This window comes from Melopsittacus undulatus, chromosome 3 (genome assembly GCF_012275295.1).
Source record: "Melopsittacus undulatus isolate bMelUnd1 chromosome 3, bMelUnd1.mat.Z, whole genome shotgun sequence".
Taxonomy (NCBI): Eukaryota; Metazoa; Chordata; class Aves; order Psittaciformes; family Psittaculidae; genus Melopsittacus; species Melopsittacus undulatus.
The window spans coordinates 5,899,826-5,919,274 of record NC_047529.1 but is presented as its reverse complement, the minus strand read 5'-3'; the positions used below and the strand labels follow the sequence as shown (position 1 = coordinate 5,919,274).

At 40.7% G+C, this 19,449-nt stretch overlaps 1 protein-coding gene across 2 annotated transcripts in view; it reads right to left on the bottom strand.

Annotated features, from left to right (window-relative positions):
• Positions 1 to 2,912: 2,912 nt before the first annotated feature.
• The window catches only part of PLCB4 (phospholipase C beta 4), a 91,534-nt gene continuing 74,997 nt past the window's right edge, over positions 2,913 to 19,449 (bottom strand). Inside the window, exons 32-37 of one of the 2 annotated variants that reach the window (XM_034060876.1) lie at positions 17,122 to 17,297; positions 12,097 to 12,198; positions 10,314 to 10,371; positions 9,831 to 9,917; positions 7,420 to 7,456; positions 2,913 to 4,713 (exon numbers count right to left, since the gene is read on the bottom strand). In XM_034060876.1, the coding sequence (XP_033916767.1) occupies positions 4,625 to 4,713; positions 7,420 to 7,456; positions 9,831 to 9,917; positions 10,314 to 10,371; positions 12,097 to 12,198; positions 17,122 to 17,297 (549 nt within the window). In that variant the 3' untranslated portion in view covers positions 2,913 to 4,624. The remainder of the gene's footprint in view (positions 4,714 to 7,419; positions 7,457 to 9,830; positions 9,918 to 10,313; positions 10,372 to 12,096; positions 12,199 to 17,121; positions 17,298 to 19,449) is intronic. The other variant, XM_034060877.1, reaches the window with a different exon arrangement.

Sequence of the window (19,449 nt, the reverse complement as noted above, 5' to 3'; positions counted from 1 at the left end):
GCAAGGTCAGGAGCGAACTCGGCTCCCTCCTGCGAACGGCCCTCAACACACCTGAGCTCTCCGTGTGTTGTGACATAGCCTGAAACGTAACCTTAACATAAAAGACACCATCGTATAGCAAGGGGAGCGGCCCCGACAGCACCGAGGAGGTGCATTAGGACAATACAGGCCGTGTCTATGCGGAGCTTTGTGGGGTGCTCACGGGCGAGCTGTGCCGTGTCTGTCTCTGCGGGCTCGGGGCATGCGGCTCTCAGGCAGCACGGGGGTATCAGCAGCGGTCACCCCTTCCCTGATGGCTATGGGGAGGAGAGGGCAGGGGGAAGCTGCTGCCTGCCCCAATAATAGGGCAATCCCCTTTATTCCCCATAAAACCGAGGGGATGAAATGACCCCACAACTTATCAGAGAAGGGGTCACCTGGAGGAGCATCGTGCTCACAGCCCCTAGCTCTCCAGTGCCCCGGGAGGATGGAGGCACCACCGATAGGATACGGAAACCCCTGCCTTGCCCCAGGGTTTCACCTTTCACTGGGCGATGCAACATTAGAGTACCTTCTCCGCCTCAGATCGGGAGCTTTTACAGCCCTTCAATGAGCAGCCACCCTCGCCCCGGTAGGAAGAGCACATCCCAGTATTTACAGCGACACCGGTCCCGGGAGCAGTGGGATTAGGAGCCCTACTCCAAGGCTGTATTTGGTTTTAACCAAAGGAACGGCAGCTATGCGGTGTGTGGCGTTACACGGATTCACTGGTGATTCGCATTTCTAGCTCAGGAAAAGGAGTCTGGAGGAAATGGTCCAGGATTTTGTGAAGCAAGGTGTTCCCAGGTGAGTTATGACTGTGGGGAACTGCCCCTCCTCTGCCAGAACACGACTGCAGAAAGGGGGGGTCCTGCATAGAACCAGATAGTGCAGGAACACATTGATTTTTGAAACTATTCTGTTGAAATTACTTTCTGTTTGCTGCAGATACTGTATTCTGGCCATTGCCACTCTCTCCTGTTCATGACAAAGTGATTCCTGCCCTAAAACAGAGCCAGACCCGTGTCAATAGTAATACAGGATTAACCTATGACAGCAGTTTCAGGGGACTATATCAAGGAGAAAAATACCATCTTCTACATGAGGCTCTTTGCACCAGGTAATTTCAGTGGTGATTTCAGTGTCTGGCTTCCTCAGATATTTCACAGTCTTTACCTAGCCTCTATTTCCTCTCCTAGTCCCCTATTTAATTTCCACATTTTTTGAGGCTTCTAGGTATTTTCTAAGCCTCCAAATAAATACTTGATCCTGAGCAGCTGCCCCTGCATCCAGCCTGTGTAGAGGGAGCAGCTGGGAATGAGCATCTGATACCCCGTCAGCCACACAGCACAACAAAAAGCCTTCAGCTTCAGTGACCATCCCTAGTTCCAGCCTGCAGAGCTGGGGTTTATCCTGCTCTCCAGGGCAAAAAAGGGAAAAGCCTAAGATTTCCTAACACCAAGAAAGCCCCAAAACATGGATGGATCAGAAAGGTCTCACCTGAGGGAGCCAGCGCAGCCTTATCCATGATCTGGACCGATTTATGGTCACAGATTGGATCTCCTGGAATCAGCCCTGCAACCTGTCCTCAGCCCAAGGTGTGGACACTGCCTGTGTACCTCTGAACACTGAATCCCCCTGGCAGCAGCAACTCTTACCAGCCTCTCTGCAGGGAGCATGCAGTTTTCCAGCTGAGGAGCTCTGGGATGCATTTGCCACTGGCAGGTAGTCTTGCAGGCAGCCTGTGGGTGACAACCAGATCCCCATTCTGAAACAGTGAAGCTAATGACCAACCCCCAAATAACTGGGAGTCAAAGAGCATGCTGCCTGTGAGACGAGGGTATCACAACTCTCCCCATCACAGCTGCACTGAATAAAGCTGAAGAGATTGAGAGAGGGAGAATCTGCTGCTTCCCTGGATGAAATTTCACTGAAGTGGAATCCATCACCCTGGCAGGGAATGACATTTTAAACTGCTTTAACTCAGTATCAATGTTCAAATTGATTAGCCTATTTCATCTCAATGGAAATTCTCACCTCATTACATTAGCGGCCAAACCTCAAATAATTTTAGCATCAAATACTACTTAAACAGTATTTCAAAATACTTAGCTGACAAAATTCATCACAATTTCAAATTACTGTCTGTATTTTATGCTAAGTTGTCAATGGATGAAGTATGTAAGAGTTCTGGGAGCTGAGCCTGGAAGCTGAGCCTTCCCAGCTCCATGGTTTCACAGAAGCATATATTCTGACTTGATAAATGTCTTGTTCCTGGCTGAGCAGTGAGCACAGACTCAAAAGGAAGCTGCAGACAGTATTTTCTAGCCTTCCGAACAAGTGTATTTCCCTGATGTGTAGGATACTCGCCAGGGAATTAAGACAGGCAGGTTTGATTTTGACCAGGGAGGATGTGATCTGCACCCAGAGCCCTCCATTTCCAGTCATTTCTTTAACAGGTAGGGCAGTGGTTAACAGGCTGTGAGACTTAAAACCAGTAATGTTCAAAGCTTCACTATCCAGTTCCCTCCTTATCTGGTATCACTTGCTTCTCCCAGAATAGGCACCACAAGTTTGTTTCAGTCCTGCCTTAAACACCTAAAGACTTGACTGACCTGTCTCAGTTGCATTCTCAAAGTAGTGCTGCTACACTGTGCTCAGGCTGCTGCATCTCAAGGTAGTGCTGTTACGTTGTACTGGTGTAGTTCTGTGATGCTGTAAGGACGGATGATGCACAATTCTGTCACTTAAAAGAAAGGAGACTCCTTTGACTAAATAAACTGTGATAGAAATGTATTTACACGATGCACATTTTTACAGGAAGTGCAACTTACTACAAATTTGCAGTAATAATAACCCCCACCCTCCAATTCACTGCAGGCAAAACTAAAGGGTTTGAATTTTCATGTTTTTTATTAGAGAAGTTGAAAGTTTCATCTCAGGACTGACAATAACATAATTCTCTCTCTTCATTTATTCTGTTTATAGGAATATGTAGAATTTGTTTGTACAAGCATATACAACAAAGTAATTGGTGCTTAGTACATTGAAATCAGGAATCTGATTTGTTCTAAACTACCAGTTTTCCATGCAGTCATCTTTGAATTGGCAGCATGGACAAATTCCAAGCAGGATGCTTACATGCACTGTTTTGCAATATAACTACAGCAAGCTCTGGAAACATGCAAATTAACACATTAGCAAATTGTTTTTATAGCTAATGGACATAAAAAGGTTATTCCTGATATGAAATTCTGAAAATCTGCATAAATACTTCTGTGTAAAATTAAATTAGTTATGTACTTTTCTTTTACTACAAGTATCAAGAATGCCCACGTAATTAATATACACACATATATATAGAGAGACCTTGGTATGCTAAAAGTCTGTGTAATTAATCAAACAATATTCTGTGCCATACATTTATTCAGTATTTACCAGCTAGTAGAATGACTGTGGTCATAGAGTAGGCATTACAGTCTTAGTAGCATTGGTATCACATGCAAACATACTCTTAGCATCTCTGTTTACTAGTTTTATCACGTGGCAACATGTATGTGATTTTCTACAAGGTTGTGATTCTGAAGTGTATAAATACTTTGTACATTTTCACAGTTACAAACTTTTTGCCAAAAGCCATTTAAACAGTCTTTAAGTTACAATGAACTGTAGTATCTGGGATCTGCAGCAACAGGATCAAAATGCAATTTCTGTACAAGCGATGTAGGATGTAAACTTTTCTTAAAGTGCCTAATACACAATTCCTTAGAGCACTGATCAGTTTTGGCACTAACACACTGTATTTCCCTCATGCTAACCACCGTAGGATATCATTTTCTTTCAGACATGATAAGAGTTGATATGGCACTTGTGAATGGCATCATTGGACAGCAGAAATACCCTGTCAAGTTCCTGTTACAGCTGATGAACTTGGCCGATGACTTTGTACATACTGTACTTTTGAATATATGCAGTTCACTTTCAACTGCCTGCTGCTTGAAAAATACTTGGAAATAGAGTTTAAAACTGCTCAAACTCAACTCCTTACTATACTGATTATTACATGTGATTTAATGAAAGATCCAGTTCAGTGGGCTCCAAGACATCAGGTGCTGAGCATCTGAGTTGTTGTTGCTCGTCAGGATATGGCAGCATGGGGTTTCTACACAACATATCACGCATAGTAACACAAATGGTAAATAACTTGACTTGAATACAGTTTTGTTGCCATTTGAGATGATGGTAAAAATCTTTGTTGTGTTTCAAGGCTCTGATTGTGTAATTCTGATGCAGGTAGGCTGCCTGTTGAGATACAGGGAGGAATACAGGATTGGATTTAAAAACAGCTGTCTTCATCTTCTGGTTAGTGTTCTTTCTGAACAGAGGAAATTCTTATGGAAATCCAACAAAGGAAAGTCAGTGCCCAGTGTTAAAAAAGGAATAACGCAAACCTTAAGACATGGTGGTCCGCAGCTATTTATATGTTAAAAACAAAAAACAAACCAGCCCCCCAACCAAAAAACAGGAGTAAAAACATGGGAAAAAGCCCACTTTTCAGCCTCAGCAATTTTGAATTTTGCTCTCATTTTAAGGATGTTCTCCAACTTCAATTTGCTTGTTGAGGCTTTAGACCACTGTTGCCGGCCTGCGATCCATCTCTGCTTCCAGCTTCACCATCTGCTGCATCTCCTTTGCCTGCAATCCAAAATAACCGCATGAAGCGTTGCATTAGACCTTTTGTTCCAAATGAAGCACATGGTTTATATGACAGTGTCTGAGTCAAATACAGGCAAAACACACTGAAGATACATGTAGTAACATTATGTTTACCCCTCCAGCATTATTCTGTTCTCAAAATCAGATGTAATTCCTATGTCTACAAGGAATTGTCTACAAATTCTTGGGAAATGTTTTTGCTCCTATTCCAAGATACATGGGTTGATTTTCTGAAGGAGTGTATAATAAAATGGAAAAGCTCCAATTCTGTGAAGAAAACCAGGAAGATGCTGATTCAGCTGTTCTTTTGGAACGTGTATGTTTCACTGTTGCTGTGTGAGTACTGCAATGTGTTACGTCATGAAATGTTTGGAGTTCCTCTATGATCGGGACTGGTTTCTTTCATAGAGACAATGACAAAAATCCATCAGTGTAAGATCTGCCCTTAGTAATGCTTACTCTCCATCTGGCCTGGAGATCCTTATGATTACAGACACGGTGTTTTCACCTCAGGACTGCAGTATGCTCTACGGGATTACACACACTGAATCCACCTGAAACTATATCCAAATGCTTTGTGCAAAAATACAGCAATGAATGCGTGCCAGATCTCAGTATAAACTCTGCATGCCTCAGGCTTTGCAAGCAGAGCTTAAGCACTGTATATAAATAGCAACTGGCCTGGGAATCCCCTGCTTGGAGAGAGCTTTTCTAATTCCCTTCCTCTCCTCTCTCTCATAGATGCACACACACTTACTTCTCCTGTGGCTCAGTTACAGATTAGAAGGTGCACTTTGGTTTGAAACTCTCTAGTTTAAGGGAACTGGGAGTCAGCATCACTTCATTTTCTCTGAGGGCTCTCAATCTGAGAAGTGATATAAATCCACAACCCAAAAGACTCTGAATAATTCAATCCAGAGGGGAAGCACACCCATCTATCTTTACAGCCAAGCTCTTGAGGATTAGGACAGGTTTAGGAAGAGGCAAACCAAGGCAGTAATTCCTTTGGTGTAACTGCTCTGTACCTGTCATGGAGGGGAGAATGGTTAATGGACTTGATTTACAGAAAAAAGGTTGTAAATGTTGCTTACACAGGGAACTTTGCTCTACAAGCTCCTACTTCAGGAGTCACCTACTCTTGATGTGCAAACATATCTGCACACCTGAAAATGGGCAGATGTAGTTCTAAGGTAATAAGATGCACAGCTATTCATTTTGCAAGGTAAATGTGGGTTTGTACAGACGTGACACACTCTCCTTCCTGAGGAATCCAGCCCTGTGCTTTCATAATCATCATCTTGGGGAAAAAAGTAATTATGATAATAGCAAAGCAACCGTCATAAATATGATTAAAAATTAATCAACACTCTCCATTTAAATGAGTTAAAAGCTTGAAAGTAATGAAGAAATAATTTTAACATGAAAATATGGAAACATAATAAATAAATCAGTATGTACAACCTCTTCTGAAATGTTGGCTGGATTTTGCCTGTGTGTGAAATGAGATTCCAGCTAAAACAAAACCCTGTGGCTGTTCCTTAGTGACTCATACATCTCACGTTTTAGGCTTGGGACTTAACTACCAGCACAAAGTGTCCTATAAATATTCTGCATGCCAATGCATGGTGTACAGAATTAGTTTAGGGAGAACCTGGCTTCAAAGAACACGTTAGCATAGGACCAGGATGACTGTTTTTGCTACTCTGAGGCTGGTTCAGGCAGCGCATTGTGAACACATAAGCACCCACTTTAAGATGAGCCTTTTGGAAGGCAGTGTTGAAGGTACAGTGAATTCATGGAGTGAGTGGCAGCTAATGCTTTCAAGATGCTTGCACTCTATTGAGTTTTAAGACAGGCTAAGAACAATATACAGTAACAGAATACAAAAAATATATTTTTCCTAGCCTAATGAATGCTTCTCTTCTTCATTATATGTCTATAAATAAAAGTTAAAGTGGGTGCTGTAAGACTCAGTTGTCAATTCAAGAAAGTAATTCAGATCAGGCAATACTGTTCAACTGGATGGTCAATCTTAACGCACTTATCTCCCTTGGTAAGACAGGGGTTAACAGAGATTTCTTGTGAGTAACAATTATTTAGGAAGCCCCAGCAGCACAGTCACCTGGTAAGTATAACTGTCATACCTTATAATGTGTTGGATTTTAAAGTGAATTTTCAAGTGCTGGAAGCCTCTTTTCTACCGACACCAAAAAGCTATTTCCAGCCATCTATTGTACATGTTGCTATTCTTAGCGTGGAATTAGTTATTTTATTACCATACTAATAGATGTGGATACCTTTTGTCTATCAGCATTAGCAGTTAATCATATGTATGTCAACACTAAAGGAGTTTCCTTAGATCAGTAGACACTTCTCACAGACAGTTTAGAACTCTAAGGATATCTTTCAGTAACAACAGCTAATGTACAGCACAAACTAATCTCTAGATATTTCCTCTGCACATCACTGATCATATGCATCTGAATTGGAGATGCTAAAGCACAAAATACTGTTAATATTGTGTCAGGCTCAAAAATCTGTGTGCAAACAAGATTAACATTGTGTTCACTATGTCAATGGTACTTCCCAATGGTTGCATTTACAAGGAGGGCTCCAATGATAATGATTTAATTTAGAAGGAAAGCACACTGAAAGAATAGTTTGCTTATTATATATCCATCCTACCTTGTGTTTGAGACACTGCATGACAGGATTTCAAAAGCTGTTTGTACAAAAATAATAATGTCAAAATTGAGTAATACAACAAGAAGCAAAATAAATGAATGAAAACTGAAGTGAGATTGAGAAATTAATGCAAGAAAAACATACATAAACCAAAACAAATTTAAACTCGTAACAGTTTGTATTGAAGGCTGTTCCACCCATAATTCTACTTTCATACATTGGATATTTGTATGAAAAATTCCTTCTCTTGGTTGATCAGAAAAAAAGCTAATTATGTTTTGAAACTCTCATTAAACAAATACCACCTTTATCTTGATCCCACTGTCTTTCATACATCAATGTGTGTAATACTGAAACCAGACCCAGCTGGGGGTTTGCACTGGTACACTTCTGGGGCTAAAAGGAAGTCGTCAAAACAGCAGGTATGAAAAATGTGCTCTGATGGATCAAATTAGAGTGAGTTAAAAAGCTGTTAAGGGACTACCCCTGTGGCAGAGGCCATTGCATGCACACACAAAAGTGATAACCAGCATGTGAATGGTCCTACTCCATTTAATCACTGATGATTTAAGATGAGTTTATTTCTGCTCTGAAATGGAGTATGAGCAAGCTCATGAAGGCTGTTACCATCTCTCAGCAGTGGAAGCTGTAACCCCACGTGAGGGAAGTATCTAATTGCTGAAAGAGGTGACCCCTTCCATGATTCACACTTACTTCCCAGCAACCTCCTTCCCTTATACAGAACATATTTATCACATTGTGGTTAAAAGCACAACTATAACAACCATTTCCTCTTTTGCTTATGTTTCTAAAAAATGGCTCCAAAGCCCTCTGAAGCCAATGAAAAGAAACACTTAACACCTGTCTCTGGATCAAGCCCATCATTTCTTGTCATCCCATTTATAGGGAGTTCTCTAGTATGGTCTCTGCAGTGACACCACAGATCTCCTGTAGCCCAGCTGCCTCCCCTGCCTTTCAGTTATGTGCAGATAGTGCTCACAAGCAGACTAGTCTGACTGCCCCCTTCATGTCGGATGTTAGAGAGTGCATCTACAGAGACCCTGTAAGGGAAGAGAATAGGAATTTTGGTTGTCTGGAAGGGAGGTGGAGTGTTCTGAACACAGAGCCATGGGTGACCTCAGAGCAGCCTTCCAGTATCTGAAGGGGGCCTATAAGGATGCTGGTGAGGGACTCGTCATTAGGGACTGTAGTGATATGACAAGGGGTAAGGGGTTAAAACTTAAACAGGGGAGGTTTAGATTGGATCTAAGGAAGAAATTCTTTACTATAAGGGTGGTGAGGCACTGGAATGGGTTGCCCAGGGAGGTTGTGAATGCTCCATCCCTGGCAGTGTTCAAGGCCAGGCTGGATGAAGCCTTGGGTGATATGGTTTAGTGTGAGGTGTCCCTGCCCATGGGAGGGGGGTTGGAACTGGATGATCTTAAGGTCCTTTCCAACCCTAACTATTCTATGAGTCTATGATTCTGGGGCTGCAGGACTCTCCTGAGAGGGGAGACAGTTGATTTGCATGTACTCTTCTCCTTATTTCCCCTCTGCCAGATGGCTTTAATTCATACTAGGATGTTAGTCAGAGAGTTCAAGTTCTGAACTTTTAATAAAGAAGTAAGGACATAATCCTTAAAAGTAATGGGTATTAAATGCACTCCTCTCTTATCTCACTGAGCTGCTGAGTATCTGGGTATATTCCCCTTGCAGTTTACATTTGTGCAAGTGCAGTACTGCAAGCCCATGCAATTATTACAGTTCTGCTGGCTCAACCTTTCAGCAAGGGAACTGCTCAGAACATGACGTTGCTTCTACCAGAAATAAGATTAGAATATCCCAAATAGTTTTATAACTGGGGGGAAAAACCCCAGCTTATAAACTAGCAGAAAATAATACAGTATTTTAATTAGGAAAGGGTGTACTAGTATAGATAAAACTCCCCATGCTACTGCACATCTCTAGAATTCAGTCCAAACTGTCTCTGAGTGTTTAATGATGCTCTGTGCATGTTTCACCTCTATTTTCCAGTCAGCATTAGAAATACAAGTTCCAAAATGAAGAAAACTGATTTGCTTGAGGTACTTCTGGGGAGTAATTTAAATGGATGTGCTGGGCCTTTATGACTGTCAGATGAAGCTAATGAGTATCAATGTGGCTGGACAGCTGAGAGGACAGGCTCTGGCTAAGCAGTCTAGCTTTCACATGCTTCTCTGAAACAAATCTGGCTCTGTATCATTAAGTCACCTCACCTCTTCATTTTAAATCCCTAGGTAGGTGAGTGACCATGAACAAGGTTGTATTCCCATGTTCAATAATGACTTACATTCAGAAGCATTCTATTCAGCCTGATTCTGGTTAGTGTTTTCACTAGTCTGCTTTTCTTTTAAGCCTGTAAAGCAAGATACCTGCTCATTCTGCTTCTCCAAGACTTCTAAATGCTCAAGTTGAACTTTTTTCAACTGATCCATTTCCTTTGATTGCTTCATTGCCAGCTGTAAGACAAAATAATGGGGGAAAATGTAACACATTATTAACAAGCCAAATAAAAACTTGACACATACATCATCTCGCCCCATTTGGATGGCACAAAACATCACAGGCGACCTGTTAGTATCACCCAGTCATAAGAAGAGCTATTGATACAATAATACATGTATTTATACATATTAAATGTATTACACAAAAGGAAATACACAACAACAAACAATAACTTTGTGAATATAAAGTAGCTTTATCTCACAGAGATGTTGGACCATTTAAACTACACATATGTGGAACAAAGCAACGGCAAATATCTGTTTGTTTACTACAGCTGGAATCTCAACACCGAGAAAGGAAAACAGACATCCAGAAACAGTGCCCAGTGACTTTGCCAAGATCATAGTTACCCTTTTTCTCTCTTCCAGGAACTTTTTTGTGTTGCTGCTGTTCAGTTCTCTGACTCGCCTAAAACAAATGCAAACATTACCCATGAAGACTTATTGGAAAAAAAGAAACCCACAAATTACAACAGAGAGAATTACAAACTCTCAAGGTATATTTTGGTTTCTGATTATTTGTACCTTGTGGGATTAATAGCAAATTGTACACTCCTCTGGCTGTACACCTTTACATTTAAAGGTTTCCAAGAACACTGACAGTTTCACTGAAGACGTGGGGCACAAATAATCCCCATACTGACCAAGACTGATGTGGATGGAGTTTGCTTTCTCCCTTACTCAGGAGTGGTGGACAGAACTAAAAATGTTTAATTCATTTGTGTATCCCTTGCTGCACTCTGGTCTCAATTCATTGTGGTATATAAAACCTGCTACATCTCTTAACAGTGGTAATGGAAAAATCATCTTATGATCATAACTGAAGTTACAGCTTTCCAATGCTGTAAGGTTCCTAATGCTGTTACTTCAGCAAAAAGATAAGTATACAATTACTATTTACATAAAATACCTCACTGCAAAGTGTCTCTTCCCAAGATTGCCGTCATGAAATATACCAAAAATAGTTCAAAGAGCTGAATTAGACTAATCGCAAAGCCTGAAAACCAGAACTGCATTCAGCCTGCTTCCAAATCTGGGAACAGATTTATCCCAGAGTCATTAGTGAAGGTCTCACATTAACTAAGCATGCAGTTAGCAAAGGCTCCAACGATTTGTCTTCCTGATGAGCTAGGAGAGTGTTACTCTCAAGGGACTTAGTTCAGCGGAAACAAGTTCAAGCCTTTTGACCAAAATAGCCCAGTGCCAAGGAAGAAATGAATAAGAGGAAAGAAGGAGCCAGATGGCAACCCCAGAATGAAGGTGAAACCCTGCAGGCTTATGAGACATCATGTAGACTCTGCTTTTATCTGTTTATTTGGAAACTATTAGGATAAATAGAAGAAACATACAATTGCTATACTGCAGATCAATCCTCCAAAGTCTCAGCAGTACTGGCAAGTGCCTGTCTAGTCAGTTAAGTCTGTCATCCCAAAACGTGCTGGGAATAACCCACTTCTGCAAGTGCAGCAGTGTCCTTGGTTTTGCTGAACCTGGATGCTGACCACATAGCAAGGGGAAGAGCTGCAGTTCAGTTCAGGGGTAGAGAAGAAGCAACAATGTGGGTTTTTATGGAGAACATCTTCTGTTTTTAACTCCTATCTTGCTTCATCCTCTCCACTGATTATCATCACTTCTAGAGCACTTCTTCCTTCTGTTCCACCTCTCCTCTGTGTTATCAATAGATGGAGGATACAACCTATCACTGGCACTGCCTCCTGTATTTTCAGTGATGCTGTCTCTCCAGTTAATCTAACTCCAATTAGAAGCAAACCTCAGACCCAGTAGAGCCCTCATTTCACTTAAAAAGCAACCATAAGCTCTTTAAGTACAATCACTAAAACTCTTACAGATGTGTTTCAATTTAACAGTGCCATTAGACCTACACCAGTCAGTCACAGCTCATGAGTATAAAGAGTATTTTATTTCCCTGATCAGGACATTACATTTATTAAAAGTGTAAATATAAGAAAAGTAACATTTTTCTTAAAAAGGTAACCTAAAATATATATTCAGCACAATCACTTGACATTGTTTCCACACATAAAGCCTATTTTCCATAGAATTAACCCATGAGTTCACCCGACAGCCTTTGACAGCATTCTTCCCTTCTCAGCAAGGGCAATCTCCTACTTACCTCTCTCTTTCAGCTTTATTTTTGATTGATTTGTCTTGGCTTATGGCTTTGCTGTTCTCCATAGAGATTTTAGCCTGGTTGGCCCGCATTTCCTTGCTTTCCCTAGGCAAAACCAAACACAGTCATTAATGCCCAAGATGCAGTTGTTGTTGGTTTCCTGATACTTCCACTGTGGTTAATTTTCTCCTTGAAGCATTAAGAGGAAAGAACAAACCATATGAAGACTGCCTTCCTTTGGATAGACTTTACACAGTTTGAGCAAGCATTCAGAAATCTCAAATAGTTTCAGGGAATATAACCCAAAAAGTCAGTTTAAAGCATTTTTACACTTTGAATGTTACAAAAGGGTATAAAAGTCTCTTTTCTCCCTAGTCAGAGTTGTCTGAGTATGAGCTACCATCAGACATTACTGACAGCCATTCAGGAAATGCAACTTGGCTTTTAAAACTGCCTAAATATTTACAAACCCTGCACTCAGAACACGACTGCAAGACAAGAAAGTTGGGGCTGTTCAGCCTGGAGAAGAGAAGGCTGCTTGGAGACCTCATTGCAGCCTTCCAGTATCTGAAGGGGGCCTACAGGGATGCTGGTGAGGGACTATTCATTAGGGACTGTAGTGATAGGACAAGGGGTAACGGGTTGAAACTTAAACAGGGGAAGTTTAGATTGGATATAAGGAGGAAATTCTTTACTGTTAGGGTGGTGAGGTACTGGAATGGGTTGCCCAGGGAGGTTGTGAATGCTCCATCCCTGGCAGTGTTCAAGGCCAGGTTAGATGAAGCCTTGGGTGATATGGTTTAGTGTGAGGTGTCCCTGCCCATGGAAGGGGGTTGGAACTGGATGATCTTAAGGTCCTTTTCAACCCTAATTATTCTATGATTCTATGAACAGCAGTAATATTTGCTACTTGTGGTATGAACTGACAAGACTTCCTTTTAAGACTTCTGCTTTGGGCCTGAAAAGAACCTTGTCTTTCAGACCGTGGTCAGACCTGTGTTTGGTCTCTTCTTCTGGCTCAATGAACCTTGTAGTCTTTCCTTTGGAATAAGATAGTTTTAACAGAAGGGTGGCAATCAGCTTCCAGGGGAAATGTCCCAAGTGGTGTGGTGTGGTCTGACTTGGGAGGTGGAAACCTCTTCAGTGTTTCAGCCAGTGTGGTAGAAAACCAGAAAATAAGCAAATAAGTATCTCATTCTTTTAAAAAGAAAAAGATTGTGATTCTTTGTTGGGACTAGCAGCACAGATGCTAACTTTCAGGAATAGCTCAGGACTTGTGAGTAGAAGGCTTTTCATCGCTCTGGGTTAAATCAGCCAAGGTCCAAGGGGACCATCCCTGAAGGCCAGCTCTTGCTTTGTGCCTGCTTAGCATTCCAGCACTGCAGCTCCTGATCTTACATGCTTATTTAAACAGGAATTATACACATAAATTAGACAGCAAATAACAGATCTGAAGTTCTCAGTTGTGCATCAGCATCTAAAGTTACCCATTTAGCAAGCCAAGGCAGTGCCTTAGTCTCTTCTTTTACACATGATCTCAAGTAGAGTGCTAAACATCTATTGTACTAATTATCCCCAAATTCGAAGTATTCTGTATGCACAAGAGCAGTGTGGCACAGAGCAGCGCGCCTGATTTAATGAAATGTCACTGAATCTTTCTCAGCTTTCTTTCATCTCTAGAAGACATTAATCATTAAGCAGCATGAGGAAACTTTGAGTTACATTTCTCCCAGTTTAAATTCTTTATTCAAGAGAGGCAGTGCTGCTTTTCTTTTCCTCCAAGAGTTCAGAAGGTGAAACATTCCCTGAATACAGATTTAAACCACGACGGTATCATAGCAAGAAATTAGGCTGGGTTCTAAAAAATGTTCTGTCTAGACCACATCTCATCCCAGCAGTCCTTTCTCCAAACAAAAGCTTCTATTTTCCATATGGAATTTGAACTAATTTTCAAGCCCCACTATCTTAATAGTAGTATTGGAATAACTTATTTCTATTACTGTGTTCAGGGATATGAACAAAGTTAAGTGTAGGTGTTCAAATTGATTTAGCCTATTTGCATCAGATATAATTTTCGAGTGAAAGAAGTTAAGAGGATTAGAGGACTACTGTGCATCACTGATGATTTCCAAATGAGACTTTGGCCATGGATATGGCTGAAAGAGCCAACACATCTGTATGCAACTGTTTGTCCATCCTGCTATAATCTAGTTACACTGCAGGTGGGTCTTTCTGGGTGTGTTGGGTTTTCACTGCTTGCAAGAAATACAAAGTATTCTTAACAGAAGAAATGAAAAACCTTATCTTCATTCTAAAATCATCAAGAAGCACCTGTAGGGACCACTCCTTGCTTCTGGAATAGTGCTTCTCAAGGAGAAGCCAATGTTCTAGTGTTAGTTCACTCCACAACTGCCTAGCACAGGGCTTCATGCGGAGGCTCCAGTTCAGCCCATGCTGCCCTGGCTGGCAGTGCTGCATTGCCATTAAAGAGCACCCTCACCACAAGTGGTGATGATGCTTTTAGCCAGAGTTAACTGGAAGAAACAGGTAAGCCAGGATGGTAAAGAAAAAGCGGATTCTAGAAACATGGCACATGAACTGCAAGATTTAACTGCTGGTTTCCTAGTGTGTTTACTGACTGTAACCCTGAAATTTATATATAACCTTAAGCATATAAGTCTATCCTTGGAACTTATACACATATTCAGCTGACACTGAAGTGCATTAACATGTTATTCTATGTCACCAGTATTGTTTGAATGACAAGAAATCTTTTCTATTAAAAAAAACCCACCACGCATCATTTTTCCTTCCCTCTCATGTTATTTTATCTGGAGTACATAAGGCTTGTGGATAACAGCTTCACATCCCCAGTTTCTGAAATGTTGCAAGCTCACTACATCCAAGTCAGGAAAGCTAACCCAGTCTTGAGAAGCAGGGGGCAAAGCACCCCTGCAGTTCAATAAGCTTCAGATTTTTAGTACTATCTGCTCTCTTCTGCTTTGTTTCTAAATGAGCTCAAAGCACAAACTGTAATTGCTTTTTGTACTGCACATGGAGGGAAAGTATCTACCCTACCACAGATAACCACATCATTTTAGATTACTGATCTTTCCTGCTAGCCCTGTGTCCTCTGCTGTGATAGCTAACTCATTACCTTAGCTCACAGAGAGGGAAGTGGCAAGAACAGCATGCTGAGTGCATGGTCCTCCTCCCATGCTGCTCTCAGAGCCTTTTTTTCCTGTGGTTACCCGAGCTGTTTCTTGGCTATTACATACACCTCTACAGATAAATGTATGCATATTCTTGTGTACAATGCATTCTATAGAAAAGGTTTAAAAATCATTAAGTGTAAAGTCTAAAGTCTTTTAAGGGCATTATTACATTCACATGTCAGCATTTCACATTCCAAATTCTTCTGAAATATTCATAGATTCAGACATAGTCTTAAATTCATTTCCAAAAGGAAATTTTCCAGTTTGCACGTCTAGGGGTTACGCACAAACCTCCAAGTAAGCAGAAACATGCTAAGCTGCAGTAAATAAAGCAGAAAGAGTTTTGAAGGTTGACAGTATTTATCAGGGTGTAGATTTTCAGATCTGGTTCTTAGCAGCTCGGAAAATAGAACAACACATGGACTGACACAAGTTATTTCTAATAAGAAAGCAAGATGTATTACTGAGAATGTAAGATCTGTTTGCAAGAAATGATCTAGGGCTGTTTAAACATTGTAGAGATACAGCAATTCTAAACCTAAAGACAAAAACTATGAGAAAAAGCATAAAAAAATATTACATTTTGCCCTAGGGTAGATAAATCACCTGCTTACAATGAGAGCCCATAGCAAAGTTATGTATGGAAAAACCCCAAAACCTTACCTTCACAGGCTGTATACTAGTAAATTGTCTTCTAAGCATTGTGGTGCATTTCAAATAGGATAGAAAACAGAACTCAAACTGATGTAATTTCTCTGGGCTGATGCAGCCAGGTATGATTTAGAGATACAGCACCAAGGAATGCACCTTTCTCTGGCTAGTATCTTCTGAATGATGCATTTGTATTATACTTCGGCAATTTTTGGACTTCATTTCTGACTGGGTATGTATTGCAGGACAGCTTGAATAGTTGGGTTAACACAGAGATTAACATAAAGATGAGCTCACTAAAAGCCTTTTGCTGGGACAATTCTCTGTTGGAAGGAAAGCTTGCAGGTCCCAGCATGTGTTCTCTCTGATGCAAAGATAAGCTGTTTTTTCACTCAGGAATTTAAAGAATCATTTCAATTCCTTCTTCAAATGTGATTTATTTATTCTTTTTTCCCCATGCTTTTTATATGAAAGATGCTGAAGACAATTATGCATGAATATATATGTAGGTATACACACATTTTGCATCCATCTGCTTTTAGATCATAGCATAAAAAACTGTTGCTGCCATTTTTAACACTGTGAATACAATGTGTATTTAATTTTATTTCAAATACAATGTATTTTATAATTTCAAGTGGGCATGGGATGGTTAATTACAAAAGCAACAAGACAGACATGTCATGCAGTATCTTCTGTATTCCCAGTGATTATGGCAGGTTATTACATGAAGATAATATATCAGTTTAATGTAGCTTATGCTGCTACCTGCTGTTTTTATGATCTTAATAATCACCAACGCTGTAAACACGAGTCCATAACTGCTAACAACTCCAAAAGATACTTCCAGATCTGATATTTCTCAGTTTCCAGCCTCTGAATTCAAGTTTCTGAGCAAAGTCTAAGCATTCCCACAGTTGATACAAACCACCACTACTTCATGACGTTTGCTAACTTAATGTGGTTCAGATAATCTAAACCAGCTCAGAAGCCTATTCCTGCACCTACGTAAACCTTGTGTGATCACTTCTTTTACTTCCACCATCCACACAGCCCAGTATCTTTCACAGCAGTATACGAGCTATCAACACATGAAACTAAAGCATTATACACAGCAGACATAAACCAAGCCCTCGTTATCAGGTAGCACAGCCCTGCTCACCTGTCATGGGAGAATTTGAGCTGCTGGGTCTGCTGTTCATGAGCATTTATTAGCAGTTTCTTCAGTAGTTCACACTGTTGGTTCAAGTGCAAATCCCGGATTTCTTGCTCTTCGGCACTGTGCGTATTGATCATCTCAGACCATTCCTTCGTGTGCTGTGCCACAATCTCTTTGACCTGTTGAGAAGTAACAGCAGCTTAGCTAGAGGTTGCAGACAGGCCAGGAGATCAGCTATTACTGCTGCTGACGATGATGTAAAGACAATCATATAAAAGACTATAAAGAACATAGCTGAACTGTGAAAAATGAAGCTCCACAGAGTTGCTTCAGAGAGCAACAAAGCCACTGAGGACACTACTGCGTATCATGAAAACTGATGTAAACCAACCCCTACTATTGGGACTTTAGAGCCCTGAACAAATTGGCTGCATTTATGCTCTTGATGGTACTACTCATATTTTAAAATCTTCTCTAACACTGAGTTTATAACAAAATGGTTTCACATTTTTGGTTGCCGAGAAAAAAGCAAGTATTGGAAATACTGAAATTAACTATGGTGAAAAACACCCTCGTGAGTGGGATTTATCTGAGGGCTTAGATTTCGTGGAGACAGTTTTACAAACATGGTCAGTTTGCAGAGAAATCCTCTCTTCAACACAACCTGATTCTGAAGATGGGCCACGTATCTTTGTTTTATATTCATTAAGCCAGCAAGGAATCTGACAAGTATTCTTCTCTTGCTTATCTCCCAAGACTCACTAGAATAATGAGATTAAAGTTTCAGAATGTTCCCAAAAGACAATATGAAGAAGTCTAAATCACCAGAGTTGTTATAATAATAATATATTGCACTCGATTTCAAAAAGAAGCTAATAGAAAGATATATTTTATTATCCTTTAATAATTATCTTTGGGTATTTTGACAAGCTCTCCTACTTTTTCAGAAGCGGCACACAAAATACGCCTCACAATAAACCTATTTTCAGGTAGTCATTTCAACTGCTGCTATGGTAACTAATAGCATCTGGGTCATCTAAACCTTACTCTTCAAATCAAAAATTACCACCATATTGCTCAGAAAGTGAAAGAACGATGCCAGTATCTCAGGTGTGGGCCCATGTGTGGGCTCTGCATAATGTAGACTCCCCTGCAAACACCAGTGGTGAAAGGAGAGGGGACCTTAACAGCCCCAGTCTCCATCCTGCCCTGAAGAGGCTCCTCTGAAGGCCCTCCTACACAAAGCTCATGTTGTGTAATCAAGTTGGACTCCTACTGAAAAAACCCAAAGCAAGTATTTTGTAACAGATCAGGGTGACAACCACCACCTGAGAGCCAGACTTGCATCTAACTGTAGTCAGACAGTGGTTCAATATTAAACAAAAATGGAGGCAGAAGCAGCCAACAGATAGCTACCTGGAGTTTTCTGCAGCTGTCAGAACACAACAAAAGCATTTTGAGGCAGGAGGCTGGTACCATTAATATAGGGCACCAATGTGTTTAAGAGGGAATGTACCTCCAGCAAAATGAGCCTTCCTTATTTCTACGCATGTGGGTAAATGCATTACTAAGCCAGAGTCTATCAATACGAAGTGATAAACCACTAAAGGATGTGGAGCAGTTTGTGGGATTGGTATCTTTAATAAGATGTTCAGAGCCAGAAAGAAAAAGAGGGTTCAGTTTTCAAATGGGTCAAAATAAATGCTTGAATGTTGGTAAGGAAAAGAGACTTGTTTTTCAGATGGAGCTTTTGAAAGGTTCGGGGACAGATACTCCAGCTCACCTCTGCCACCCACCAGTATGGTGCACATGAGTTAGAACCAAGTTTAGTCCAAGCTCCTTGGACTAAAGAAGAAACCTGCTTAAGGAGACTTAAGCATAGCAGTGCTTTATTTAATCTGAGAAGATAGGAAGAATCATAAAAACATCCCTGCCTGTGTTCAGGGACAGATGTGCTAGTGAAGTGCTACTAATTTCTAAATCAACATGCCATCTAAGCAGCAGGTACAGCCCTTTGTAAAACAGGTTTTTCTCTAGGGGTGGGAGAGAAAAGGAAGATTCCTTTTCCTAAATATCCTGCATGATCCTTTTTCTTAAATATCCTGTAAGCTACAAGTCTTATTTCAGGTAGAGCAAGATAAAGGCTGATGAGAAGAATGTAAAGGATTTGCCAAATGCCAGTTACAAGACTTGAAATACCCAATTTGACTCAGCTTCAGGTGAACTTAGAACCCGTGACCATTAAATCATCTGAAATCCAATTTTGCTGCAGATCTGTGATACACTTCAAAGATCAGATGTAGTAAATTCAGTGTACATCCCTGCTTTCCT